The sequence below is a fragment of the Egretta garzetta genome, unplaced genomic scaffold, assembly GCF_000687185.1.
Source record: "Egretta garzetta isolate BGI_Z169 unplaced genomic scaffold, ASM68718v1 scaffold133, whole genome shotgun sequence".
NCBI lineage: Eukaryota > Metazoa > Chordata > Aves > Pelecaniformes > Ardeidae > Egretta > Egretta garzetta.
In genome coordinates, this window is record NW_009259111.1 from 1,271,657 (window position 1) to 1,292,871 (window position 21,215).

At 37.9% G+C, this 21,215-nt stretch overlaps 1 protein-coding gene across 3 annotated transcripts in view; it reads left to right on the top strand.

The window, feature by feature from the left end:
* The first annotated feature begins 777 nt into the window (after nt 1-777).
* TRIM66 (tripartite motif containing 66) overlaps nt 778-21,215 on the top strand; it is a 52,324-nt gene continuing 31,886 nt past the window's right edge. For 2 of the 3 annotated variants that reach the window (XM_009635412.2, XM_035891042.1), the window contains exons 1-4: nt 778-848; nt 1,823-1,997; nt 12,700-12,803; nt 17,261-17,408. In XM_009635412.2, the coding sequence (XP_009633707.2) occupies nt 816-848; nt 1,823-1,997; nt 12,700-12,803; nt 17,261-17,408 (460 nt within the window). In that variant the 5' untranslated portion in view covers nt 778-815. Of the gene's footprint in view, nt 849-1,822; nt 1,998-8,482; nt 8,566-12,699; nt 12,804-17,260; nt 17,409-21,215 lie in introns of those variants that run through there. The other variant, XM_035891043.1, reaches the window with a different exon arrangement.

The window sequence follows — 21,215 nt, forward strand, 5'->3', positions numbered from 1 at the left end:
GGAAACTTTAGACGCTGCTTATCACCCTCATCCTTCCCCCTCCTACCAAAAATCTTGTACATTGTTTCATAAGTTTTCCAAAAAGCATAAATTAAAATGTATGGTAACCCGCTTCTCATTCAGCCACAGGTTGGGCCTTTATGGTGATACAGCAGTTCCCAGCATTAGGCTTTGCTTGCACTGATTCTCTGTGCATGGATGCTTTGGTCCTGGGCTGTGGTTTCTCTGTCTAAACTATGTGGTAGTCTTAGACCTCAACTTCCTACTGCAGAAATTACATGTTTTTGTAGGTGCTGGTTTGGCTTCTTAGCAACGGTAGTTGCAAGAAACAATAGAGATGGAGCGAGCTGAGAAGCCGTGCTGCTCTAATGACATTGGCCTCGGAAAGATGGCTGATGAAGGTGCACTGTAAAAAGTGAGCTCGCATAATAAAGCACTGATACAATGTTTATTAGTTAAACTACATGCAAAATTCCCACAGTTTGTTCCTAAAGGGACCTCTCATTTTGAAATTACAGTCATGAGTTTTAGTGGTAGGTTTGACTTTTTCTAAGTAAATTCAGTAAAATTGGTGGATATCTACCTATTTTCATTTGTTCTTAGAATGGATCTTAGGGTATGAAATATGATGCAGACTTTAACATATGGTCCACTTTTTTCTAAAATATTTTAAATAGCAATGACTTCAGGATGCAACACTTAAAAAATTCCTGGTTCTGAATTTCCGAGACATTAATTTTTTTTTTTTGCATTGTAGAAAAAAAAAAAAAAAAAAGACCTGCTTACTAACCATTTCCACTGGAATCTGCCCTGAGATGGAATCCCTCAAGAGAATACATAGCCTTAAGGTTAGAGCTGCTGCTCTTCTGTGCTGGGGAAATCTGAAGATGGTAGCTGCAAGTTACATTCTGCTGATAGCAAGGCCACTGTGCCAAGGCAATGGGCCTTGCTACAAGGGGCTCCGGCCCCAGGAGGCTCGGTCAGCTGGAAGGGTGATTCCAGGGGAGACAAGACAGTATTTCCTCTTTCTTCTCTGATAAGATTTGCAAAAGTTTCCCTTTGCAGGCTGTATCTGATCAACATCTCTCAAAATCTCAGAATCAAGGACGGAACATGAACTGCAGAACTCTCAATTTCATTTGGGGAGCTTAGCAGGAGGAATGCTGTCTGCTTGTGGGAAGTTCACGTTTGGTCTATAATTTGATCTGTGGTCATCCTGACAGCTGAAATTTGATTACTACAAAGTGCATTTTATTAAATTTCTATAAAGAAGATTGGCAGAAGATGCTGCACGTTTGTCAAGGCAGCTTTCTAACATGCATTGCTGAAATGAACATATGATCAGTTATGCTTATTATTTGCCTTACCTGAAAACTATGAAATATTGAGGTGAAATTTTAAGAGCAGACAGAGAATATTGTCATTTTTATTGCACAGTTTCAGTGCTTCTAGCCGGAAATGTACGCTGTGTGACAATTCAGCCTGGTAACAGCTTTGTAAGTAGATCAATAGAACAGATTACTTCAGTTTTTACAGAAGTTGCAAGTACTAGAGAGATAGTGGGATCGTGGTTTGTAAACCTTAAACCACACTTTCCTGCACAACAATCTGCAAAGATATTATTTTTTCTAAAGCATGTACGTGATTTTCAGCTGCAAGGAACTTCCTCTTTCTTCACAAGGACTAAACAAATGTTGTTTCTGAGAGCATGCATCTCGCTGTTGCCTTCTAGTTTGCACTTGAGTGATCAAGTGTTTTGGTAAGTGAAGGGGTTGTCATGAGCCATTTTGTGACCCTTCATGTTTTCGATGTCAAACTTCAGCCAACGGAAATGGAGACCCTGGATCTGCTGAGGAATTGTTTGGTGTGCAAATGGGACCTGCGGAGGAGAGACCCCAGAATGCTACCTTGCCTTCATTCCTTCTGTAAGGACTGTCTTCCGGATTTGATTCAAGGATATAGCTGTATTCCCACTGAGTATGAAGTTCTATACGAAGGTAATATTTAAGAATCTCTAATTTGTGCTCCTTGCATTACAGTATTATAAAAATAGATGGATTGAGACATTTTTTGTAGCCTATTCCTCAAGATTTGTATGAGTAGAGGGTTAATTGGGAACAAGCCTCCTTTGTTATGTTTTTCATCCAACAGCAATGTTTTGAAGAGAAGTGACACAGTCTGGCAACATTTAATATTTTCCAGAATGGGCTAAGTTTCAGTTACCAAGTGTGACATTATGAATATTTGATTTGCTTAGTGTAATAAATGAATAAATGCCACAAGGTAGTTTCTAGGCTACATCTTTATCCAATTTTTTGGACCTTTCTGTGGTACTGGTTGTGGTGATAGTTTTATTCTTTCTTCTCACCCCCTTCTGCACTCCCCTCCCCCCAGCAACACCAACACAAAAACATCCTCTTTGCTCCTAACAGAGGTCATAATAATTGTTATTAGAATATGTGTATTGTGGTGCGCTGAAACTCTTTTATCTCATTGTAAATGTGGTTTCTCTCTATCTGAACCCTTCTGACAGTAGGCTATACTGTAATTGTAACCCTAATAAGCTGAGTAAACTAGTGAGGATGAGAAGCATTTTGTGACTGTGGCTTTTGAAATCCTGAAGTTATTTGTACAGTTTTTAGTAGTGATGTTAATAGAAAATACATAACTTTTTTGGAATAAGGTAGGACTTAGATCACAGAATACAGTCATTTTAACTGAATGAGTCTTAATTGCCATGGGGAAGCATTCCAGACTCATTACTAATTTATAAGAAGAGCAAAAGAATGTAGATTACTTGTATTTTCACAGGCTTTGAACTTCAGATGAATAAGAGGCATCATTTATTATCTCTTCCATAGCAGATTTTAGAAACATGTAGGAAGAGAAGATACCTTCCCTGAGGTGATAGTAATCTGACTTGACAACGGAAGATAAACTAGACAAGTTCAGGTTTAAGAACAAATGGAAACAGTGTTAGGATATCACTGCTGAAAGGCTAGCAGAACACAAAAGTTCAAGGAAAAGGGAATAACCTAATGGCAAAGGAGAAAGACTATTCATGTGTGGGGTACAGACAGAAAAAGATATAAAGGGAGGAGGAGATGACAAAGAGCAGTCATTTCAAGTAAATGTCTCCTTGAAGTTTTTAATGCCCAATCATAGCAGGCTTAAAGTTTGAGGAACCTACATTATAGTAAAATGCTGTCGAAAACAACCACTCCTTTACTTTTTATATGTCTTCATTTGACATCTAAGCCATTCCTTTCTCCTCCTTGTTTCTGTTTGCCAAATGGAAAAGTGAATTTATACCACTTGGTGATCTTGGAAGAAGTGCAGCTAGAGGTTCTCATGAGTTGTTAAAATATCAGATATTTCTTGAAGCTCCTGAGTGGATCGGGAATTACTTGTCTATAGCAAATTGGAACAAATACTAATTTACTTCTTTGTTCTTGAAGTTTCTCTGTTTACTTCCTTATTCTCTTGTAGATAGGGAACTTCTATGGGAATGAGAAAGATTAGAGAAAAGAAATAATGAACGGTTATGACCCAGTAAATGAAGTGAGACACCAGGTGCAGAGACTCAGTTAATAAATGAGCAAGGAGAGCAGCAAAACCAAAACATCTGTGTCTCTTATTTAAGTCAATGACTGAAACTGTGACCACCATAGGTCAGCCAGGATAAATGTGAAATCATCTGATGGTGTGATGCTAAACATTCCTTGTCTTTCTGCACTGATTGCTGAGTTATGAGCAGTACCATATGAACTCAATTTTCAGTGTTATCTTTAAGTGTGATCATATATAAGTGCCAATGATAAACTGTAAATACAAGTGCTAAACCATTTTAGATGAGTAAACATGAAATACAGTCTGTAAGAAAAATGTGTTCCTTACTATGAATTCTTTAAGCAAAATATAAGAATGGAAAAAGTGAATATATTTCCAAGTGAAGTCAATCTGACATTTGCTACAAAAGCATACTTGAATTTGTAGGTTTTGGTATGCTTTGCTATAAATAGTGCTATACTAACATAAAGCTCTTTTCTAGTTTATTGTTGTATTAAGATTGCTGAGAAGATGGAGGTAAGTGGTCCTGATGTTTGATGGGGTTGATGTTGGAAACTTACTTTTATACCTGCATGTGTTTAAGAAAAGTCATGAATGAAAGGTCGGAGATAGCCAGAGCTCTTGTGGAAAAGCTGCATACACATCAGAATTTATTCAAAGCTGTGAGAACTGAGAGTTTGGAAAGAATTTGAGTGGAAAAAGAAAATTACCTTTGTGAGTTTGGCTCTTACATATACTTCTTACATGAAGGGGACCTTAAGATTCTCACTTTCTTTTCTTTTTCTGCAGGCCAGTGTCACCTTCCTTTTTTTCTTCCTTCTCTTCATTTAACAGAGACTCCACATTCTTCTCCTCTGCAGATCTGCATGTTGTGTGCTTCCAGTCTGTTTAGTGCATGGGAAGGAATTATTTTAAAGAGAGGGATTGGGTAAGAACATGAGAGAAAATTCCCCCAGCTCCTGAGATGGAAATTTCTCAGATGAGAACTTTCCCAGGTTCCTACCTGTGTGAGTTGCTGCTCACAGTACAATGTGAAAACATACAAAATCAGTTCTTGCATGCTGCCTTGGCTTCTTGGGTCTGGCTCTTTCTCACTGAATTCTGAATGCATTCAAAGCCAGATTCGTCCAGGTTCCTGTGCTTATCCCTCCTTTCTGAATTGGAGGTGGGTGCCAAAATAAATTGCCCTTTATTTGCAAATCTTCTTCTCTATAAGATGTTCAATGATTTAAATTGGTTTAGTGCTTTCAATATCACCAACATACTAATTTCAAAAGTAGCTCAATGAGGACCAGTGGAGGTGCATTGTTGTAAGGAGTTCATGTTTTTGCAAGACTGTCTCAGCTCGAGGTTTGTTTTTTCTTTTTCCTTTAAAAAAAAAAAATTCTCAGGTAATCACTACTCAATCACAGTTTAGACCCCTGAGAACAAGGCAGATCAGGAAAGATGTGCTGGAACACCCTGCAGATTTCTGCTAACTGGTATCAAGACCTGGTATTATTTACATTTTGTGATTGAATTGGGTAATTTGTCTAACTGGTAAGTTACACTTTATGTTTGTAAAATGCAGTTAGTACTTGCCCAGCTTTGTAAATTGCTTTGGGAAGTGGTAGATTTAATTGTGTCATGTTTTTGTATTGAACTTGTGTGTTGAGCTTTTTTTTTCCTGAAATTCTATTTTAAAAATGTGCTTTGCCCTTTTGTGGTTCTCTAGGTTGGATAACAAAAATAATGGAAAACGACTGCATTTCTTTCCACATTCTGTGCATAAGTCAAAAACTGTCCATGCTTGTGTTACGTTAGCTTCCCATGCGCAAGAGAGGGTCTGAGATCCCCACTTAAACGCCAAGAAATGTAACAGGGTTATGTGTCAGAGAAATGCAAACTGACCACATAAAACTAAGAGAAAACAGACTATTAAAGAGAACAAATGTGAATTCAGCTCTTGACAGATGTCGACTTGCTGCATTTTATTATCTCCAGCTGAAAATATACAGTTTTCTTTAGCTTGCAAGGTAGGTGCTATATGTAACCATGGATCTGTAACTGTGAACACTTGTTAGCAAGGTACATCCAGAACTCAGCCAAGCGTTGGTCACACTTGCATTTAATGCGTTCAGAGATATCTTCAAGGGGGGTTATTTCAAGAAAAAGATTGAGCTCTAGGACTTCTTTGGCTCTAGGCTCATTTTCAGTGTGATGTTTTAGCATAAGAAGTATGATGCACTGGCTTAAGGAGACTCCAGGTGTCAACACACAGCGCCTTATCTTGTACCAAGTCTGTATGTAAAAAAAAAAAAAAAAAGCTCATACACAGAGTGTTTTAAACCATATTTAGGCTTACAGTGGAGTATGGTTTGGCCGCCTTGGTGTTACAACTGTTATATCTCCAGGATGTTGTGATGCAATCATATAAGGAAACTGATGCAATGCATCACATGTATTCATTCTGGAGGAGAATACCCATTTGCTTTAATTAGATCCACTTAACATCAAATACATGTTTTATTTCTAAAAAGGGAAGTAGAAAGGTAATTCTAAGAGGGAAACTGTTCATAACATACATATGTATTCATCTTGAAATGGATTTAAAGTTACTCAGCCCTTCTCACTCTGTCGTTCAGCTGCTAGATCCAAAAGGCAAGTGAAACAGTAGGGGGTTTAGTTATATAAATATGAAGCTGTGGAGTGGGAGGTTGTCTTCAGAACTGTTTCCTATAACCTATAATTGGGTCTCCAAGGAAGTGTAAATTATGTCTGCAGCTTGAGCTGTAGCTAATGCTCTTTGAGAATAATTATTCTGATGGCTGTTGGAGGAGAAAGAACAGAGGAATAGGTGCAACATGTGGACAGCAAGTATAAATGTGGTGTGTACAATAGCTCCACTGTTTGTTTCTTTATGCTAATCAATTCTCATTATAATAATAGGTTAATTATCTGCATTGATTTATTTCTGAGACAACCAGCTTGAGGGTTCTTTCTCTTTAAACCTGATCGGACTGGAAGACCTTGAAATAAAACTGCCAGCTGCAGCTTTTGATGTTCAAAAGGTCTTTGTACTCAGTTTCTATACGTGGTGGCGAGGTTACAGTTCACACTTTCAGAGATGATTGCTGCAAATTATCCACATCTCTGTCACTTACAAATTAGATTGCTACAATATAGGTGGAGTAAAAACTTGAGAGCACTCAGAAATTTTGGTTCTTTATTTGTGCTTCTACAAAGGAACACTCTGTATGAGGGTCATTACCTTGAAGTCTGCCTGCTGTTCCCTGGGCCCGATGCAGTGTGACAACTTTCATTAAGAGAAAAGAAAGTGCTGTGGGATGTGAGAGCTCTGACCTGTGGGGAACTAGGGTTTGAACAGTGTATGGCAGAAACTTCTTGTTTTCCTGAAAGCTGTTTTTGGATATCCCAGGTATGGAGTTGGAGTGTCCAGAGTGGGTATCTGTGTCAGACTGCTGGATCCACTGCCTCTGAATTTCCATTTTCCCCAACCCACTGTCTACTTCCTATTGCTGATGGGAGCGTGAGTGGAAATAAACACACATGGCTTATGAAAAAGGGCTGCAAACCAATTTAGCAAAGTAAATATCTGCTGCTGAAGCTTTTCAGGGCTGAGAGATGTATGTGTGTATATAAACATAACACACACAGAGATACGTCTGTACGCATGTCTCTAGTGCTGGTGGCTTTTGTGGTGGTGTTCAGGTGCATTAGCCTACTATGGATGGTAGTTAAAGGAGTAGCGGAGCTATTCTTCCACATCCCTCACGTGATGAAACTTTGTGGGAGTCTGTTCAATACAATGTGGTCTTCAGTGATTGCTCAGTATTAGCTCATAATTCAAATACACTGGTAATAGTTTATATGTAGTTCATCCTGCATATAATTCTGAAATAGGATTGTATTCTGCATATCACAATGAAATGGAGCTTAAATCCAACGTTAGGATCCTTGATAGCCTTTCTAAATTCATGGTTATCTCTTTAGCAGTGAAATGTGATGTCATAAATAATGATTTCAGATGATAAACAGCAGGAGGTAATGAACTTCTAAAAAATAATTTATGCAAATGTTCCTACCTCCTTCCTGCCAATGTAATTTCCATATGAAAATAGAGTATGTCAACAGCTCTCTTAGCTTTTTGCTACTTCTAGAGGTTTTGATAACAATAATGGACTTTATTTGGGCATCACAATTGCACCATATCTGAATTTGGCTCCTGATCTCTTAATATGTAAACTGTTGTTTGAATCCTGTAATTCCATGTTGAATTGCTATTTAGATCCAGAAATTGCATCATTCTCACACATACAAACAGTGAGTCTCTAGGGCTTCTGACTACTCTTCCCTTCACCCACAGTGCTGTAATAATGATATATTTAAATGAGCTGTCTGCAAAGTACAGGTTCTTAAAACAAATTAACAATGTTGTTTAGAGTCAGTGGTAAGGTAGGAAGGCAAGAAAAATATTTAGGGAACGGTCTGCAAAATGTACCGTGGGAGTGAATGGCATTGTAAGACCTGCTGCTACCTGGAAAAGCTCTTCTCTTTCCTTCTGCACACTTGCTCCAGGTTACTTTGAGGACTGAGAGAAGACAAAGGCAAGAAGGGAAGTAGGGTGCTGCTATTCATTCTCACTATGGGATTTTTATTCCACCACTTCAAGAAAAATACAACCAGGACAAGCTAACAGAGGCCTGAGTGAATCCAAGAGGCAAGGGCAAGAAAGAAGGCAAGAGGAAAAAAAATATGCACCTTGTAATGGCCCTGTACACCCTTCTGCCCTGCTGATTTGTCAGCGTTTCTGGCTGAAGAAGGGAGAGCAGCCCCAGATAGTCTGTGAAAGGTGTAGCAACTTCAGCCTGCAGTACGGCAAAGCCTGATTCTGGGGAGCGTGCTGTGTGTGCAGTTTTGCTTCATAACCGCCCGCTCCCTGACACAAGTGACTCTGTGTGTAGCTTTCTAAGTGGCTGTTTATCCAGAGGACAGGTAAGGGTTTTCTAGGAAATCGTACTGTACTGGTGATTTGCACTCTGAGCACGAGTACAGCGTAGTGTGCTCGCTTTGTATTGTTGAAGTAGCTGCTGCTTGTGGCTATTTATAAATATGTATGTAAGGTTTGCTTAATTTCAGGGTAATTGCTTCACAAACCATTCTGTAGTGTATTTATTATGCCAAGATATCATTAGACTCTTTTGGGAATTTATATTGAAACAGGTTGGGCATTTCAAGGGAGCACAGGTTTTTATTAAATGGAAAAGGAATCAAATAAGAAGCCCAATTAGCTGAACAAGTATGATCTCTGAAGCTACCACATTCAGGGAATCCCTCTTTTAGCAAGATGCATGTCCGTCTCCTGTGCTTTTAATAAAGTCTTAAATATGTAATTCAGTATTAGGACAGGAGAGAAGGTGCTTACTGATTAGTCCTCCTATGAGTAGGGGACTACTTCTGATACAGTATTGCAATGGTGTCCCCGTTATTTTTCCTGTTAACAGTTATGCTCTTTGTTCTGATTTTTTTATTAAGCTGGGGGCTATACATGTCTTATGTTCATCTCGAGGGAGTTTTAGATTTGAAATCGTTATAATTCACAGTTACTTGGATATTTAAGACACACTTTGAAGTTTACACAATGAAAGCTATACTTGATGGTCTGTGGTAGTGAGTCTAACAGAAAGTTCTGACCTGTGTGTGTGTGACTCACCCCATGTGTATTTCTGGAACAACACTAATTTCAGCAGCATAACTTGGATCTAAAACTCAGGAAAAAAATTGTCCCATGGCATCCAGGACACTTCTTTTAGATATCCCCTAGCATTAATCAGAAGTAATGTCATCTACCTCAAAAATCATGACTGTTTCATATTTCTTAATACCACTGCATTTCTCAATAAATATAAGGAGGCTTTTGGGCAGAACCGAAACCCATGTATGGTGTATGTTTTCTTAGGGTGAAAATTATTTAAGTTTTCTTTAAATACATTTAAAACAATTAAAAAGATGGTCTTACCCATTGTCAAATTAATGCATTCTTTATACAATTTATTTTATTCTTCACTGGTTTGTAACAAATTAGCAGAATTTAAAGTTCACATGAATGTGCCTGAGGCCATGACCATTCCATTAAATGTCACTCAATTGGTATAATTTGATTTAACATTCTGCGCTAACTGAATAGTGTTGTAATGTAATAAAATAGTAACTTCAATACTAACTTTTTTTACCTTATGTGGTGTGTAGACAGAAGTTGTCCTTGCTATGGCAAAGTCCTGAGCACTGCTTTTGTTTCCCAGCAGGCAGCTGTTCCCAGAAATATTTTGTGTAAGACTGTGTGCTCACCCATACGGCATGTAGATGAAGGAATAACTGTGAGAGTCGTGCTTTTCTTTACTTCAGAAAGTAACCTGTTGATAATTTCCCCTTTGGTCAATTCGTGGCATATTATATAGTCTCAGTATGGGGGCTTTCTCTCTGTATTAGCCAGATCAAGAACTGGCACTGCTTGGGCAATGCTGTTACGGGAGTAAGAAAGTGGTCCAAAGTTTCAAAGGGCTACAGGCGATTCCCTGTAAAGTCAGTAGGTGGTTTCCTATCGACTGTACTGAGAATTAGAGCATGTCCTGTGAGACTTATTTGAGAAGCTGCTTGCAAAGTAGGTATTTTGCTTCCTAGCTTATCAATCAAAATGTATGTCTCTCTATTTCTGCTGCTGTTATAACTGTGTTGCTTTGTAAGGTGCTCACAGGGGATCTTGAAAACTAGGAATTAGCACTACAATTCACTGGTGTTTGTAGTATGCACCTTTTACAAGGAGTAGGAGGGCACTGTCTTTATAACACATCTTGTCTTGGGTACTGCAGCTCTCTTGATGTTTTTACACTTCTCTGAGAGCTGAGCTGTTAACTGATATCTAAAAGACACACACAACCATAATTTGGGAAAGCATGGAGAGGTTCCAGTGTGACTAACATAAAAGCATTCTGTTGTCCTAGGGTGTAAAATATGAAGTTGATTAGCTAAAAATATTGCAGGTAAATAAGATACCTTTTCAGCTGTGCTTCTTATATTAAGGATGCAAAGTAGAGGAAGAGTCTAAAAGACTTCTACAGCTTTCTGCCATCACAGGCATCCTTAGCAGATGAATTTTTAGCCTCTGTAGCCTCTGTCACCAGAACACACTTAAACCAGACTCAAGTTACATGCCCAGAAGATGAGCAAGGTGTTGGCAACAGCTTGTGTTGCCCTTTTCCCTGGGGTGACTTGCAGCTGGGTAGCACAGGCACCTGTGGATACCGCCTGTTCCTTCTCATGTCTACATGAACACTCGGTGTTGTATGAAATGCACAGTTAAACAAGTGCGAGGTAGACCACTTGGGCCCCCAAATCACAATTCTGTTGTAAATGCAACCTCAGAAAACAGTAAACAATATACTTCTGGTTTTGTAACAAGATTTGGGCTAAAAAAGACCTAAAGCTTGTGGAAGCAGTTCTTAGTAAGATGTCCTCTTCAAAGGAGATATAACAGAACTCAAAGATTCTTCAGAACATTTATGAATGAAACTAAATGTATTCAGACATCTGACTGCATAGCGCTTCTGTCAGAAGTGGTAACGTAGGGTTTAGGGTCTGTGTGTCTCTGTCAATGTAAAGTGCTGCTGTTAAAATAACAGTAGGCCAGTTCTGAAAATGGGAGACATTCAAGGTTAGAACTGTGCAGCTGGCCAGGGACTGCAGGAGCCATGTCCCAAGGGCAGGTAATACTACGCACCTGGAAAACATGAGAGTCTCTGATAACTGTCTAATGCAAAAAGTAATAGGTTTCTTTCTTAAGATTTAATTAATCTACAGGCCAGTCTCCTTATTATAAAATAATTTTAGCTAAGGAATAGGGCACATTAAATGTTGTCAGTCCCGTAGAAAGTTGTCATTGATCTTGCTTTTAAAATCTTGCTTTAAGTGAGTTTGCATCATTTAGTTATGGAAAATACTGCTGTTGGTTATCATAAACAGATCATTTGGCAAGGTGAGCACAGCACTGAAATTCTGTTCTCAACAGAATGGAAAAACTTAGATTAAAAAAAGACTTGATAAGATAAGGTAAAAATAGACTGACACACTACCACCATCTCTAAAGGACTGGATTCGCATCTACAGTAGTTTACAGAAATGTCAGAAACATGCACACTCCTTTTCAAAAAAAAAAAAAAAAAAAAGGCACTAGGCCTTCTAGAAAAATGTAAGTCCTAGCCCAAGAAGTCTAGGAATGAAGTAGCAGAGGTGCAAAAATGCAGGTATACGGCTATGGACACCTTCTTGAAGTGTTAGTTCTCAGCCCAGGCAAACACTAAGATTCGTCCCAGGTGTGCTCAGTAGCTAATGAAGGTGAAGCCAGGTTTTGCTGCTCACGCTGCTCGTTTTGCTTTGCTTTGCTTTGCTTTAGGGCTGATCATGTTTTGCCACATGTGGATTTGTTGTAATAGCTGGTTTGCAACTCTGACTTTCACTTACGAAACTTTTTTTATCCTTTACCTTTATTCCGACTTCTTGCTTCTGCTAGCAGCGTGTTACTCCTCTTTCACTTCACTTGGATAGCATGCTGCACTGTAAAACTAGTATTAGGCAATGTGTGTTTTATGCTTTGATATACCTCTGGTAATGTAAAGCTGGTCTAGAAGGACTGTAGCAAGTATCAGAAAGCACAAGTAGATCCTTGACAAGGGAATAGAGTTTAAAGTGCAGCTCTATTTTTTTTTTTTTTTTATCAAAGCTGTAAATCCTGATGAAATTATGGGAATTTGGACATGCATATATCATTGATAAATACTGAAATAAGTCAACTGAACTGTAGCGTATTTCTAGGGATTTTGTTACTTTGTTTTTCTTGTGTATGTATTGAACTAGATGTAGCCGCAAGTAACTTACAGCTTGAAGAATACCTTAGTTTCCTGAAACTAAGTGTGTCCATGTGATGTAGAAAAGCCAGCGATACTGAAGTATGGTTTATATAATTTCCTGGTTCATGTGTCTGGTGTGCATTGTTTTATTTGTGGTGTTTTTTGTTTGTTTTGTTTTGGTTTGGTTTTTTTTTTTGTTTTTTTTGTTTTGTTCTTTTAAATTCAGGTATCCTTTCCTGCCCTGTGTGCAAACAGACCTGCTTTGCAAGGGATGTAGTTGAAAATTTCTTTCTCAAGGACTTTCCCACTGGTAATTCAGCTATGGCAAAGGTAAGTGAAAACCACTAAGTCGGAGATGTGTTGAAAAACTACCAGATGAACACTGTTTTAAAACAGAGAAAACTTCATATTTAACAACAGACTCTTACAGTTTGCTTATGCAGCACTGCAATTACTTCACTCCTAGAGATGGACATACTGCCTTCATAGTACTTTTTTAACTCTATTTGAAGAATGAGTTTGACTCTATATACTTAAAATAGAGTCAATTAAAAAACATTGATACTAGTGGTGTAGGACTGGATCTGTGACAATATGTTAGGAAGGTACTGAATCTCTTGGATTCCTCGCTGTCCCATTTCTGCTCTCAACACAAAGTAAACGGAAGCAGACTATTGGCTGAATGGTTACACCAAGATTACCCATTAGATCCTGTGGGCAATTATAATTTTCTGATTATCTGTTTTGATGATAAAAAAAGGCCACATCATATTTAGTTTCCCATTGGGGAAAGGATGCAAAATATCATTGGAAGGCATAGGATTACTACTTTGGCCTTGTATTGACACTGTACATAGATGGATTTCACTTCTGTTAAATACCCAGTTAACAGGCAGGACTATTCTCACAGGTTTTTGTTTGTTACTACTTTGGGTTGCAAGGATGGACAGAGAAAGGCGTGTGTTTCTTCTAACAGTATTCTATTATTTGCATGAATAATATTGTTTTTGGAATGTGGTAGTATTACCTGTAGCTGGGAGTTAGAACAGGTGAAAACTTGCCAAAACTATTCTGTAATCTGCTGACTGCTTTATTCAAAGTGTGATCCAAAGCAAGGGAAGAGTAACAAAGAAGCAGGGATACTGGGCTTCACCTTCTGAACCAGCTCCTGGACCTCAGTCTGTCTCTTTTGCACTTTTGATTCCTAAGTAAACTGGATAGCCACATTGGATATTCAGTTTCAGGGCCCTTAGGTGGAGGGGACCACTTTTTCCATAATGTAGGACAGAAGATATGTCTTTCCACTCTTAACTCCTGCAGGGGCAGCAACAATTTGTAGGTCAGTTCTGTCCCATGCAGAAGGCTTGAGACCGCTTTGGGTTCTGTAAGTGACTTTCCCAGTGACATCACTAAAAAAAATATAGAAGGGATGTATTTCTTCCCTGTGAGTCATTTCTTTGTTGCTTTTTCTCAATTGTTAAAAAGAAAAGAACATGAAACCTAATCCATGGAGTGTTCTGGGGAAATTAAAAAATTAATGCAAGCAAAGTGTGTTGACATCTTCAGGTGTAAAGTGCTTGAAGAGGGCAACATAACTTCAAAATAGGAAGACATCTATTCACATGCACTCTTCAAAAAGAAGAAGAAAATTCATAAGATATTGCTGAATGTTTAGAATGCACTTACAGTGGGATTTCTTAATTACTGTGACTCACATAATTTACCTTTCAATGAAAATCTGTGTAGAAAGGAAATCAAATGAGAATATCTAATGTCTTCAAAAGCACTAGATTATTTTTTTTCAAACCTTTTTTAAAGGAAGTTTTTTCTTTTCTGTAATCCCTTAGGAGCCCTAAGAGCAGTTCAGTAAAGCAGATTTCTCGCTGGAGCACAGGAATACCCTAGAGGCACTCATGAACCTTCCTCATAGTTCTTGGCTTCCTTTTTATTAACAGTCAAGTCATGTATCAGTGAAGCTTGCTTACCATCTTTTCACCACCACCCTCACCCTGCCAAACTAAAGCTATAGTTTCACTATCAGTGATATCAAAAGGAGAAGCACCAACTCATCCAACTGAGACACAGCTGAATTACCATAATTTTCTTAATTTACCTAATATGTTCAAATGGGAATCTGTCAAGGCTTGTAACAAAGTGTTTGGAAGCAAGATGTTTCTCAGTGTGTGAGATAGTAAAGCATAAATGATAGAATGTGCTATATACCAGTAGCAGGAGTTTCAAAAATATGCAGTTCAGAATCTCTTGCCCAAAATCCCATTTCCACATCATAAATAATATAACTCTGGGAACACTCTGTGCTCTGCAACTTAAAAGTAATGTTAACACATTACAGTGTCAATGTAAGTTCTAGTCAGACTGACGGCTGAACAGTTACAGGTAAACCTGTGATTAAGCGGTTTTGGTTATTGCAGAGAAGGCAGAGCATCCCTCAACTTTTGACCTAAGCTGGCTCTTCATGAGTACATTTTAAATTAGACACTTCTTTTTATATAACAAGCCTTGCTTCCCAGAATAAATACCCTTGCATTTTTGTTACATAAGTTATATTAGGCTTTTTGGCCTAAATTATTACATGTATATTTTGGAAAACATTGTTGATAAGCAAATGGCTAAAATAGCAGAATGGCTTACACAAATACTTCCCTGCCTAGACAATCAAACACATTTAAAAATTTATCTTCTTGTCTTATTGTCAAGAATTGCCCCATCTCTTTGAAACAGATTGGGAATACTTAGCAACTCCTGAACAATGAGTTGATAAGAGACCTGTTGTGAAATTCCAGCCCCACTGAAGGGAATAGTAAAATTTAAATTAATTTCAGCAGAACAAAATTTTTTCCTCTTGTACTGAAGTGAATCAGAACATGACTCATGTGTGTCTCAGAATTTAGGTGAATATAGATGTTCCACTTAATGTTAAAGCCGTGATTTAAAACCAAGATGACCAGCAAAGAACTGTGATTGTTCTTCCTTTAGGCTTTCTTTTCCTGAGACACCACAAAGAGAAATTCTTCTATTAATTTCACCAGGGCTTGCATCAGGGCTTATGCGCTGAGCGCATGCTGCTATATCCTTCTCTTTGTGTTTCCCATCAGAATAGCTGGGATGCAATCATAACTGAACTGAATTGAAGATCAGCTGATGCCCAACAGAAAGGACACCATAGGAAGTAATTCTGCCATCTACTATTGGTTGCTTGAGTAGCCCTGAGTAGTAGCAATGTTCAGGAGCTATGCATAAGTACAGTAGATATATCGTAACTTTGTAGGAAATTTTTGAGTTTGATAAAGTGGTGGCAAAGCTTTTATACTTTGATGGTAAAATTACATCACTATGTTCACTCTGCCCACTAGTACCTATTTGTGCTTGTGGTAGGTCAAACCCATTAATATTAGGGTTTTTCAGACAAGGTATTTTATGCCTAGTGCAAATCCTTTTTAAGAGAAATATCACTATAGCTATCTTGAAATAACTCTTGAGTTCATTCTGGATACCAAAGATCAAACTACCCACTTCATTTACATGTTGCTTTATTAATTTCCCCTTTAGCGACACTTCCAGACAGCATGGCCTGTATAAAAAAGGGCATTTCCTAAATTGTTGAATCAGTAGAGATGATAGTTAATTGAGGTTTCTAGCTCTTCTCATGTTCCCATGTCTTATGTTTCCAGTTCACCATATGTGATATCAATATATAAGTTGAGCTCATTCTGGTCAGCTCTTTAGAGAACAGGAACTTTTTCATTAATAGTATGTGAGGGTCTCCGTATTGTTTTCTAAATTGCCTTACCGTTAGCATATTTTACCTATTTTTCTGACAGTTACACTGTATCAGAGTGGTTCATACAATGCTAAAGCAAATAGAGTAAGGTCTAATTTTAAATAAAACAATGTAGATTTAGAGGTCTGCTGAAATATGTCTGATTTATGTTCATATACATGAAAGCAGAAGTGGATTCTAGCTTATAGATTTTTTTTTTTATTTTTCAATAAATAATTAGTAACCGACAGAAATTAATGAATGACACTGAAGTGATATGGTAAAATGCTTCTGCATGATGTTGTGATTAGAAAGGAAATGGTAGTTAGATTAAAAAACTTTTTGATCGGTTATGTTTGACTAACACTTCACATATTTACTTGGCAACCTAGGCTATCTTTTCTGAGGTAGAAAATATCTATATCTATCTAAATATATATGCACATATATATATACATATAAAGTAAGATGTACACTTATTTGATGTGTTAAAGCTATCAGTAAGTAGTACAACACTAACAGGAAGGGATTGCAAAGCACACTACTCATTGTCAAAGGTAACTTTTAACCTAACCCTCTTTAACTGAAATCAGACAAATCGTACTTCATAGTTCCATGACTTTTTCAGTTCACAAGAAACAAGCCATTATGATTATTTCTTCTGACTCCACATGTAACATGGACCCCAGAGTTTTTCTGAATAATTCTTGCATCATGTCATAATTATGCTTGATTGTGCTAGAGCACAGAAAGACAACCAATTTGATTTAAGATCTTCAAATCTTAATTTTATTCTGTTCTGTTTTACAACGATAACCAGACTCTTAAAATCACTTGAATTGCATTAATCTGAGGAAGAAAAATATTAAGCTTACCAGTCTGAATCATAGTCTATTAAAGATAACTACCAATCTGAATCATAGTGTATTAAAGATAACTATCTATTAAAGATAGTTTGTATGACTAATTTGTTATCCTTGTAGGTAATTGCACTTTTTGTTTTTAGAGCTGCTCCACGTGTAAAGAGAAGAGACCTGCTCACAGTCTCTGTACAAGCTGCAATAAGTGGTTGTGCAGCTCATGTACAGAGGAACACAGACATGGCAAGGAAACTGGAGACCGCTTCCTGTCTGTATCCCTGAAGGGCTGCGCAGGTACTGAAGATGCACTTTGAAATTTTGTTTATTCTCATATCAGTTTTTCAGTTAAAAAAGGAGCAGTTGCAGGCTTTGTGCTCTGTGTGTGTGACTCAGAAATGTATGTATGTGTTAGTGAGAGATTATGACATTTTTTTCTATAACTTTAAGGCCATTGCCACAATTGGCATTCCACAGTATTTGAAAAATTTTGGCTATTTGTGTTTCACAGAGACTACCTTTTCCACATGCCTTTTCAGTTTCCAGAATGATGGGCTAGGGTTTGGCAGGCCACAACAGCAACAGGCCTTGCCCTTTCAATATTTCTGTCCTCTTTGGGGCAATTTTCTTCAGGAAACTACCATGAAGCAATTCCTGTGCTTATGGACAATGTGTGGGAGAGAGAGTCACAGGGCTTGCAATCACTATAGAATGTTTCTTTTTTAAGCCTGGAGTAAAAAAACGTGTGACCCCTGTATTGGCATCAGCAAGCACAAATGAAGCCCACTGGCAAATATGTCTAATCCCTATACAGTGATGAACCACAGAAAGGATTATCATCTCCTATTACTGCTTGTTATTTTCTTCACTTGATTTCTATCTGCTGTGGAGTATGCTAACCTAAACTTACGTAGGCAATTGGTAACCTAAAATAAGGGGTTTGCAATTTTATACAATGATTTAAATTTATACTTTGCTCACATATGAAGTTCATTGTGCTAGAGAGTTTCTGCTGCACTATCATTCTTCATAACAAAGATGAAGGACAGAACAAGAAATAAGCATACGTGTAGCCTACGGATTATACTTTTTTTTTCTTGGCTTTAGGATTTTGCTTGTAGAAGCTTATACTTTGTGCTTGCCATAGAGCTCTTTTAAGTCCTGGGTGTTCACATCAAAGAGAGTTTGAGGCACTCGAGACGTGATATGCCATTGCCAAATAGAGTGTAAACAAAAAAAAAGTCTGTTAGAACAGTAATAATAAAAAAGCACAGATGACATTTAAATGTTTTCTCAATTCCCCCCAGCCCCCCTTCAAATGCCCTGATTGAATGGACAATATGTTTTGCTTCTTGAGTTGATGGCAAGATAAGGACTGTGGTTTTGATGTGCCAACTGTTTAGAATTTCATTTCACTTTGAGTAAGATTACCGGCTTATATTGTTGACAAATAATGGTAAGAAAATATACCTGTGGTTTAGCTGTGGTTTTGTGTGTGCTGTATAAATAAAAAGATGCAAACACATAAACTAAAATGCTTTCTTATCTTTTTAGTACTAAATTCTGTGTGCTGAAAAAAAATGAACAAGAAGGTTGGTAGTGTATATATAGGCTAGTTAATCTAAAAAATGATTTGGGATTTAATCTGTGCTTTTTTATGGTTATTGTTTATTTAGGACATAGATATTCCTTCAGGATATTTCAAAGAAAGCAAATACTAGGATATGCTAGAACTCAGGATGATATTTTTTTCTTTTCTGAAAATAAAGCATCCTCTGCTTTCAGATTCAGTAGCCACCTTCAGTCTGTGTATGGTGCTTCTGAACAACAGCCACCATCTTTGTAGGCCCTTGTAACTATTAAGAGACTCTCTATCCCATTGATCTTGCACCTTTAAACTGTTCTAACAGGGGCCAGACTTTCTTTTGTCATCTGAAAACTGTAAGATTCCTTGGGTCTGAAATGAAGTAAAGTAGAAAAAAAAAATGCAACCAAATGCATTGAATCCTGTCTATTCCTATTCATTTGATAAACAATTTCTTCCTTGAGTGGCAGAATTAAAGGAACTTGGCTTCCCTGGGAAACCTTTCTTTCTGCTTCTTCCTTCATGATACCTGTGCTCCATGTAACACAACTGATCACCCCCTGCCACACAGAACCTGCAACGTTTGCAGCACTCCATCACAGTTCCCCATCCACTTACCCTGCACATCCTCTTGCTTCCCTCCTGGGCCACTGACTGCCTGCTGGGTGAGCCCCAGCTCCTGCAGCTGAATGGCTGAGCTGGCTGCCAGGCTACCCTTAGCCTGGTGACTCCTGAGGTCACACTGCAGGCCAGTGTGCCAAATTAATGTGATTTTTGAGAATTTTACCCTTCATTCAAATTTTTATTTAGAAATTAATGGCATGGGGAGGAGAAGGACTAGGCTGAGATAGAAAAATGCCTTATTGTATAAGAAGAAAACAATTTTTAAGTAGCCTGACTTCTTTTTCCTACTGACTCATCCTTTTGGAGTCTGAAATAAAGGCCCACAAAATGTATGCTGCTAATAGAGAGTTCCCTGTGAAGGCTTCTTGGTATTGGACATGGCTTCATTCTTGTTTGGAAACAGCATTATTTTATTCACCTCCATAGCCTTCTGTAAACATGCGATAGCTTGTGGGGGTGGGGAGAGGGTATGCTACTTAGATTTCATTGTTCTGAATATGCATATTGAGGACCGGAATGGGAAGTTATGAGAGTGGTCTGTGTCACAGTTGTTCAGCTAAAAACTGTTGCTGAACTCCTACATTGAAAAACAGACCTTATTTTTTGGGCATAAAACCAGATAAATAGCACACACTGGACATCACTAATATTTAAGTGTTGTATGGTTGCTCCAGTATATTCTCATTAGCTGAACCACTTCTAGAGGTACTTTCAAAAATTCCAGTTTTCTTGTGAGTGCCAGACTATTACTGCTGGTTAGGAATATGAAGAGATGCTGAGATGTGGTTCACAGATGGGTTAAACTGCACTACTTGCAGTTTTTCACACACATTGTTTTTTCCTGACAGTTTAAAAAAAAAAAAAAAAAGCAGTCCTAAAACCCCCTGACAACTTTCTGGATCTGTGACCACAAGATGCGAAACCATTGAAATCTGCTTCTGGAATGAATTTGCTGAGCACTGGAAAACTAGGTGTTGGGAACATGGGCTAGAGCTTTATGACAGATTAAGCAGCATTCTTGGAGGAATAATCTCTGAAGAACAAACCTTTCACTGGAGGGCTCTGCATTAACACTAGGAATAAGTGAACTTTGTTAAGTTCAAAGGTCTGTAGAGTTCTTGAACTGCTTAAAGTCATAAACCCAGAACTTCTTCCTCCCTTAGTCCTAACTTTCTTAAAAGGACATTCAGTATCAGTACAGATTCTTTCCTCATTAATTGGAAATCTGCGCTTTGCAATTGAGTAGAAACAATCCTTTTGCCAAAACTATGTTGGAAGTAAATGATCTAGTAGTGACATAGTGACAATTTATAGGCTAGTGCACAAACTGAGTAATTTTCTCTTTGCTGTACTATAATTTTCTTTCAGTCTCTCAAGGTTGAGTATGAACCTATAAAATCAAAGTTTGAGTCACTATGAATTATGCAAGTTGAGGGAGGACTCTATTAGTCAAGATGAGATTGCTTTTCCAAAGTTGACATCAACTGGACAGAGAAACAGAGATTTAAGTCTTTCTGTTAATTATTCAAGAGATCCATCTGAGATAGAGAAAATATAGGCTGTAGAAAATGGTGACTCAGATGATGTTAATTCAGAATTTAGGGCAACTGAACTTTCCCTGTTCTTCAAGTGAGGTTCTTTTCAAGAGGCTAACATGGATAGTTGTGGTTAAGATGCGTGCTCCTAGAAAATAAAGGCTTGCGCCCTTTGATTTGTAAGAATTCAACTTATTTTAAAACTGAAGACTGTTGCTCTGAGCTGAGTATAAAGTAGGTCGAGAATACCATGGCTCAGTGGCAGTTCTCACTGGTATGTCAATTGAATCAGGGAATTACTAGTGGCAGAGGCTGTGGGTCTGTGTTGTAATCAGATAACATTGATTTTTATCCTTAGCT